Raw genomic sequence first — 9,306 nt, 5'->3', positions numbered from 1 at the left:
GCATTAATTAATTTATCCTGAATCTAAGCCATTGGAGTTACTTCATTTGTTATATTTTCTAATTCAGAAGTGTTTAACTTATTTTGATTCATAATAGTTTTTTCGGAATAATATTAGGAAAACTATTAGAATTTTTATTTCTCCATATTTCATAAGTATTTTGAGTTACATTTATGTGTTTATCACTTTTACCGATTGGTAGGCCAAAATTACCTGTTCATAATCATCTGTTGTCCATTTTTGCTTTTTTTTTCTCTGTGACATCTGATGTAATCTTTATTTTCACTTTTTCTGATTTAGAAATTTTAAGTTTTTGAGGATGTACATTAATTTTTAGAACAACTCTCATACTCTCATTAATGTTTATTATAAATTTTGTCTTTTGAAGGCTCTCCATGTTGTCCTAATAAGAATCTCTAAATATCAATTTTCCAGCATCATCAAATTGACTTATTTTTTCTCTAATTTTCAAGCAGAGCGTAAATTTCTTCTCTGTCTTTCCTGAGCAAGTCGTTATTAAAAATTACATTTTAAAATTTTGGATGATATTTAAAATTCCAACAGTTTTCCATTACATTACAAAATTTTTGATAGAATAACTTTTAAACATTATTGAAACTTGTCTGGATTTTTGAATTCCTTCTTATTTTTTCAAAGTCTTATCACATCAGAAACATTGAATTATATATTATAATTATATATTATATTCATTTAATTCTTTAATTTGTATTTCTTGTTTTGTTTTTTTTATAATTATCTTGATTAAAATTTAACTCAACTTTATCTAAAACATTTCAGATTTTCAATAGACTTCCAGAAATCTCCACGACTTGAAGCTTTATTTCTTCTGTTTGAGCCAAATTTTTTAGTTTTTCTTAAATTGCTTTTAGCAAATTTCACACAGCCAGAATACGGCAATTTCATATTATATTCTCCTTTATTTTTTACCTTTATTTCCCGGCATTTTAAGATAGTAAAAAATTTTAACTACAACTTTTACGATTATTTTAAAAGTAATTTACTGAAATTACGCCTGACACTATTTGATTTTTAATCTAAAAATGTTCAAATAAAAAATCACTGTCTATACATATTTGTTTTTCTGCACTTGAGACTTCATTATGTTAATAATTAGGTAAGAGAATGACCGTCTATAATTCTAAGATTTTGGCACAGATTCTCAACTAACTGCATTTATTTCTAATAGTTTTTAGGGTCGGCAAGGATGGTGTAGCTACGAGGCTTATCTGTAGTGAACGATGTCGTGAAGTTGGATTGGTGGCGGCCGGGATGAAGTGACGGATGGTGGGATGGGTAAATTGGTGGTCATAGGCACCGGCGATGAGGACTATACGTTGGATTGATAGACAGATACATGTTGCATCTATATATATTCGATTATTTTGTAATAGATATGGTACTGTAGTTTATTTTTATTGTTGTTGTTATTATTATTGTATTTATTTTTTAATTTTTTTAGTACTATTTCATATTATTATTGTTTTTTGGACATTTAAATTATTATCACATATCAGATATTAGCACATGAATTTTAATCTACGCTCATTATTTAAATGTTGTTATGTTAAACACGAACTTAAATTAACATGAGATCGATTAATGAAAATCGCTCTATATTCATCAAATAAGCTCTTCCTCCTTACCTTATTTTTTGTCTTACTGAAACTTGGCACAAGGACTCTTACTCTCCCTCTCTTATTTTTGCTACTCCTGATGGTTACAGCCTTCTTGAACTTTCTAGACCTCCAGAAGATTTTCTCTCATCTTCTCATTCTTCTTATGGAGGTGTTTGGGTATTTTATAAATCTCTATTTACTGCTTTTTTTTTTCTCATTTTCTCATTCTTCTTATGGAGGTGTCTGTGTATTTTATAAACCTCTATTTATTGCTTTCTGTTGGATCACTGACTGGCCGCAGCATGAAAATTGCAAAAATGCTCGAGCGTAGAAGGATTGACATCTGCTGCCTTCAGGAAACCCGATGGAAATCGAATGGTGTCTGTCATGTCAACTCAGACAAAAAAAAAATATAAACTATTCTGGAATGGTCAAAAGACTGCCAAAAATGGTGTTGTAATATTTGTCAGAGAACCGCTAGCCCAAGAAGTACTGGATATTAAAAGGATTAGTTCACGTCTCATGTGGATCAAGCTTCGCATAGAAAAGCAAACATTGATTATTTTTTCTGCATACGCACCACAGACAGGCGAATCAGAAAAGATGAAAAACGACTTCTGGGCTGCATTCTCTCACACCATCTCAACAATACCAAAATCTGAAACAATCCTGATTGGAAGCGATCTCAATGGCCACGTTGGAGAGAAAACAGATAGTTTTGACAACGTACATGGCGGTTTTGGCTATGGAGAACGAAATGAAAATGGCAACGCATCCTTGAGTTTGCTGAAAGTCACGGGTTTTGTTTACTGAACACATATTTTAGAAAGAGGTTGGAACATCTCATAACATACAAAAGTGGACCATCAGCCACGCAAATTGATTTCTTCGCTGTCAAGCAACAACACCGAAGGTTATTCAAAAATGTCAAAGTTATACCTGGCGAATCATGTGTTGCCCAACATAGACTCCATGTTGCAGACCAGGTTGTCGAACTGTCAAAACATAAGTTTAAACAAATGCCTCGGAGAATCAAACGTGGAAGCTGAAAAGCAATATTCATCGAGAAAAATTTCAACAGATTGTAGCCACACGGTTAGACCACCAATCGCAAGTCAAACGTTAGCATGAACGGGACACTTGGTGGTGGAATGACAGTGTACAAAATGCAATAGCTGAAAAGAAAGTTGCATACAAGCAATGGCAAAAATCAAAGTCTGTTGATGACCATAAAATTTTCCTTAGAAAGAACAACTATGCAAGACGTCAAGTTGCACTGGCTCGGACAGATCAGTGCAGAGAGTGGCTCACTAAAAGCAAAGGTGAAAAAATGAAATCTCTATCGTATAGCAAAACAAGCAAAGCGTACGAAAAAAGACATAGTTGGTGTCTCATATATAAAAAACGACAAGAATGAGATGGTTCTTGAGCAAGATGAGATCAAGCTACAGTGGAGAGAATACTTCAACCGTCTGTTAAACGAAACAAATCCCATCAATGTTAACTTTGACGCTCCACTCATTGAAGGTCCGATTTCAGACATCACTGTTGAGGAACTTAAAGAAGCTCTGAAAGCTATGAAGGATGGAAAGGCAGCAGTGCCATTGGGACTTACAAATGACATTACCAAAGCATCTGGTACTGCAGGTATCCAAACGTTACTACAACTTTGCCGTGAAATCTGGAGAAATAGCTCAATGCCGACTGAATGGAACAGTTCCGCTATACAAAGGCAAAGGTGATCCATAAAACTGTTCATCATATCGGGGTATACATCCGTTAGATTTCTCCCTGAAAATTGTCGAAAAATTCATTGAGAAAAGATTAACGTCGTGCATCACAACCGGAAATTATCAATTTGGTTTCCTAGCGGGGAAATCAACAATTGATGCAATTCACATCCTTCGGCAATTGCAAGAGAAGTACCTCGCAAAGCATCAACAACTATTACACATTTTTGTAGACCTTGAAAAAGCATTTGATCGAGTTCCCCGTGAAGCAATCAGGTGGAGTCTACGTCGACAACTCATTCCGGAATATCTTGTTCGACTTGTGATGGAAATGTATACGAATACTAACACTCTTGTCAGCACAACAGTTGAAAACACAGATGCATTTGACATCGGCGTTGGAGTTCACCAAAACTTGATTCTCAGTCCACAGTTATTTGTAACTGCGATGGAAGAAATCACAAAACCGATACGCACTGGTGACATTTGGAATCTAGTATATGCTGATGATACCGTTTTAACAGCCACGTCTGAGCAGAATGTAGCACGATGCTTAAAGATTGGAATACCAGATTCGCCGATCATGGATTCAAAGTCAACATCAGCAAAACCAAAGCAATGAACACTGGTGAACCCATCCAATCCACAGCTACTGGACGATGGCCCTGTTCAGTTTGTAAAGCTGGTTTAGGTAAAAATTCAATCAAGTGTCAGCAGTGTAACCAGTGGTGTCACAAACGTTATTCAAATATAATTGGTATTTTATCTAAAGTGTCCAATTTTGTTTGTCCTGCTTGCATCAATCCACAACAACAAATTCGAAATAGCACTGTTTTTGAAGCCATTAAGGTAGAGAAAGTCACATCGTTTCAATATCTAGGTGATGTTCTGGATTGTACTGAAACAGCTGAAGCTGCCGTTCGAGCACGCATACGTGCAGCCTGGAATAAATGGCATCTCCTTGCCTCTATATTCATGCGGCGTGACATCCCACTACCACTACGATCAAGACTTTATAAATCTGTGATACGTCCTGTGTTGTTATTTGGTGCAGAAACATGGCCAATGACAACCAAACTGAAACAACAACTTCAACGAACCGACATGAAAATGCTCCGATGGATGCAATGAATTAGTCTGAATGACCACATCAAATCCACCGAAATCCTGCGTCGTGCTGGTTTAGATGATATAAAAGACGAATGCCGACAACACCACCTGGCACACGTCCCAAAGGCCATCTAAAGAAGTCCTGGTCGCAAACAATCGAGCAAGACATAAAAGCTCTAAATTTAAATGAAATGGATACAACTGATCGTCTAATTTGGCGCCAAAAGTTGATGGCAAAGAAAATAACGTCCTACCTCGGGGAACCGGGACTCTGGACGCAAAACGAAGTTTGATTAATTGAATTTTAACCAATTTACCCAAATTATTTAAATAATTAATCTTTATTAACTTGATGTCTCTTTTTTAATTTTATTTCTCACCTTCTTAAAATCATCAAATATCTTATTATCCCTGTACTTAATGAACTTTTTCCATAATAAATTTTTTTTTCTTATTGAATTTAAAACAAAATTTGGTAGTTTGAGGAAATTTTTTTTTTCATTTTCATTTATATACTTTACTGGTACAAATTTATTAATAGCACCTTCAATAACAGAAACAAACCTATCCCAAATCCCATTAATTATTGATTGTTTGCTATTGTCACTAACTTTTATCATATCCATTAATGCATGAGATAAATTTGCTTCAAATTGATTCATTGCCACATAATTCCTTTTTAAAATCAAAACGCTTAATTGACTGTTTATTTTTTTTCCATCTAACTAAACATGAGAAGCTTATCATTATGTGATCACTTTTACCTTAATATCATGAACTATATTTTTTTCCTGAACAAAAAGCAAATCCAATATGTTTTGCTTTTGCTGGTTTCTGAACCTGGTAGAAAAATCAATACATTGATACAAAAAACAGTGATTTATACAATCAATGAATTTTCTCTGAAAGGACTTGACACCTCCAGAAGTTGAAACAGACTTCCAGTCTATAGACGGGACATTGAAGTCACCTACAATTAATTTCTTACCTCCTTTGCCTATAAATTCCTTAATCAGACACAATAAACCTTTATTATTATCTGAACTGGATCTGGGATTACGGTAAACAGCCAGTAGTGATACCTCCTCTTTATATTTCAATATACGAATAGCAAGATATTCCTCAAAATTCGCTTTTAAATCAATTACACTAAAAAAGTTTGGCAAAGCATAAATAGAATAATGAAAACTCATAGCAATAAACATGAAATAGTGAAAATTAATTGTAATAATTACATTATAAATAAACCTAAAGAAATATGCGAAGTGTTCAACGAATATTTCTCCTCTTGTGTGACTGTTGATGACAAATTTACAAAAATATCTGTCATTCCATACTCATTGTTATCATCCCAATCAAATCCAAATTCTTTTTATCAAAAAGAGATTAATGATTCTGAAATATTAAAATGTGTTATGAAATGAAAAATTCTCACTCCACTGGGCACGATGGATTTCTTCTTTTTTAATAAAAAACACAATCCACAATATTCCCCTTTCATTAAAACATATTTTTAATCTGTCTTTTGGAAATGGCATATTCCCAGACCATTTTAAAATTGCCAAAGTTATTCCTTTATATAAAAATGGTGACAGAAATGTATTGTCAAATTATAGGCCAGTACTGTCAACAATTTTAGAGAAAATAATGTCTATTCGTCTTCGGAACCACTTGAATCATTTAAATTTTTTACCGAGTCATAATATGGTTTTCAGAAAAATCGATCCACTGAGCCTGCTCTGTTGGACATTAGGGAAAGTATTTTGAATAATATGGAGAACAAATGCATCACGATTGGTGTGTTTCTAGACCTAAGTAAGGCGTTCGACTCGATTAACCATGATATATTATTAAAAAAACTGAGTTGTATTGGAATACGTGGTTTTTCTTATACATGGTTTGAAAGTTATTTGAAAAGTCGCCGTCAATATGTCTAAATTGACGGTAACAAATAGGTAAACGTGATTGTTAAATACGGTGTTCCACAGGGTTTAGTCCTGGGCCCGTTATTATTTAATATATTTGTTAATGACTTGTCCAAAAGTAGTAGTTTGTTGAAGACCATATTGTTCGCGGATGATACCACTTTTTAATGTACTGGTAAAAATATAAAAAAAAGTTACAGTTAATATGAATAATGAATTAACCAAAATTCATAATTGGTTTAATTTGCATCATCTATCTATAAATTATAAAAAAACAAATTTTATGATATTTGAGTCTAAAATTGTAACCAATAACATTAAAACTAACATTAAAAATAACATTTACCCGTAAACTAACATATTAATAATAATGCCATAGAAAGAGTATCGGTAAATAAATTTCTAGGATTTATGATAACTGACAACTGGCTAGATCATATAGTCCATATATCAAGCAAAATTTCCAAAATAACTGGAATGCTTTTCAAAATAAGATATAAACAAACTTTAGATATCACTAACAAAATTTATTTCAGCCTAATATATCCATATCTGACTTATGGTGTAATTTTATGGGGAAATAGTGCATTTTCTCATCTAAATCATTCACGCTTAGCATATAATTATTTTATAAGATGCCTTTTTTTAATAAGAAAAAGAGAAAATATTTCTCAATATTTTAAAAAAGGAAAAATCCTTAATTTAAATCAAATTTTTAAACTTTTCTTATTCAAATTTATGTATAAAGTTCATAAAAAATTAATACCTCAAAACATTTTGAAATTTTTTCAAACTCCTTGTCTTAATCATAAAAACTTAAGGCAATATAAAGATTATCAACAACCTTATCCTAGATTGATGATATTAAAGTCTTCCATTTTCTCAATAGGGATATCTTTGTAGAATAATTTACCCGTAAAATTCAAATTGTTCAATAATTTAAGCCTGAAAGTTTAAGTTTTACACTTAAAACATGAAATTTTTATTATTAGTAAACCAATTATAATCTAGAAGAACTATTGAGTAATAATTTTTTCTAATCAAACATATTCTCGAACTATGTCTGTACCTCATGTTATGTCTGTGTATATGTATATGTATTTTTTTTAATTATAATTATTTTCTGAACTTCACGCTATATATATATATATATATATATATATATATATATATATATTATCAACAATTTATTAAGCGCATTATAAAATTGAAATTTCTCGAAAGCGCTCTCTATTATAAATGAAATCAGTGAAGGTCAATAAAGTACAAATCAATAAAGTATTTCTATTTCAAAATAAATATGTTTTATTGTTCCTATTAAAATCATTAAGCTTTAGTCCAGGCATTCTGAGCGATTGCGGAAGACTGTTCCAGGCAATTGGTCCTGACACGGCAATATTTCTAGTTGCAGTTTGTAGTTGAGTAGTTGTCACTGCCAGTAGGTTGGTATAGTCTGATCTCAATTTTACACCTGTTGAAGAAGCTGGTTTTTTTAAGATTTTATTTAATAGATATACTGGTAACAACCCGTTCAAAGCTTTATACACAGTCACACAAATCTTATAGTTGATTCTTTTTTTCACTGTTAGCCAATGTAGGTCTCTCAAAATGGGTGTCTCATGGTCATACTTTCTACGTCCAACAGTTATTTTTGCAGCTCTATTCTGTATCGATTGAAGAAAAGCAATAGATATCTCTGGTAATTCATTGAACAAGCTATTACAGTAGTCTAACCGTAAATAAACAAACGCATGAATTAGTGTTTGCATGGTTGATTGATGTGAATATTTTCGAACGCGGTATAACTGGCAAAGCTGATAAGAACATGATTTAGATATGGTTTTTATATGATCTTTGAAAGATAATCTCGAGTCAAAAATACACCCTAGGTTTGTTGCATTTTCACAGAATTGTATTTCATTATTAACAATTTTGACTGAATTAATATTAATTTTAGAAAGCTGTTGCCATGTACCGACAGGTAAAAATTGAGTTTTATCTTAATTCAATTTGAGACAATTTCTTGACATCCATGTATCTATTTTAGTCAAGCATTCAATGAGATTTTCAACTTTACTTTCAAACAGTTCTGGTTCACTGCTAACTATTATTTGAATGTTATCGGCGTACGCATGATATGAAAATCCAAAAGATTCTATTACTTCATATACTTCAGCAGTGTACAGTACAAACAGAATAGGTCCCAGGACTGAGCCTTGTGGTACACCGGATGACATTGCTTCAATACCAGATAATTTGTTCCAGAAAAAAACCTGCTGAGTTCTACCAAACAAGTATGAATTGAACCAAAATTTGCTGGAGATGAAACGCTGAGGTTCTGGAGTGTCTTTCCAAAATATAAGACTGATAAGATACACGAATCTCCTTTGAACATGTTCTCAAGCGTCAGATGAGTAAACAGTTTTACATCTTCTTCATTTTAACTTTCATCGGGACTCTTGTGTGCGTGCGTGTGTGTGTGTGTGCGCGTGTAATATGTATATTGTTTCCATTCACTATGCCACTCAAATGTTTTTCCACAACAATATATCACATCGTCTCCAATCGTTTCATAAATTTTCTACTTTCACCATTATTTAACTTTTCAATTCCATTTAAATATTTCAAGTGTAAGCACTTAAAAGATATAGTATTATTTTCAAAGGAGGGTGGCGACTCTACCATGTCCATTTTACCTCTATTAAGTTTACTCCCATTCTGGATATAGGCTTGATTGCCCACTTCAAATTCGTACTCTTGACGATTTTTGTCAACCCTTATAAGTTTGCTTTCGAATAAAAATAGAAATAAAATAGAAAGTCTAAATGAGTGAATAAAAAACGTAAATAAAATCAATTGAAAATATTACAGAAATTATAAATGAATAACCAACCTAAAATAGAA

General features: G+C 32.4%; 1 protein-coding gene across 1 annotated transcript; it reads right to left on the bottom strand.

The window, feature by feature from the left end:
* Positions 1-403: 403 nt before the first annotated feature.
* On the bottom strand, positions 404-2,026 carry HELRODRAFT_165082 (hypothetical protein; the record flags this gene model as incomplete). Its single annotated transcript, XM_009030974.1, has 3 exons — positions 404-501; positions 1,190-1,420; positions 1,930-2,026. 3 exons carry the CDS (start codon positions 2,024-2,026, stop codon positions 404-406), a joined length of 426 nt encoding a protein of 141 aa, XP_009029222.1.
* Between the last annotated feature and the right edge of the window lie 7,280 nt (positions 2,027-9,306).

This window comes from Helobdella robusta (assembly GCF_000326865.2).
Source record: "Helobdella robusta unplaced genomic scaffold HELROscaffold_7, whole genome shotgun sequence".
In the NCBI taxonomy this organism is placed as follows: domain Eukaryota; kingdom Metazoa; phylum Annelida; class Clitellata; order Rhynchobdellida; family Glossiphoniidae; genus Helobdella; species Helobdella robusta.
The sequence above is the reverse complement of the archived record's forward strand: the minus strand, read 5'-3'. Positions and strand labels throughout refer to the sequence as shown.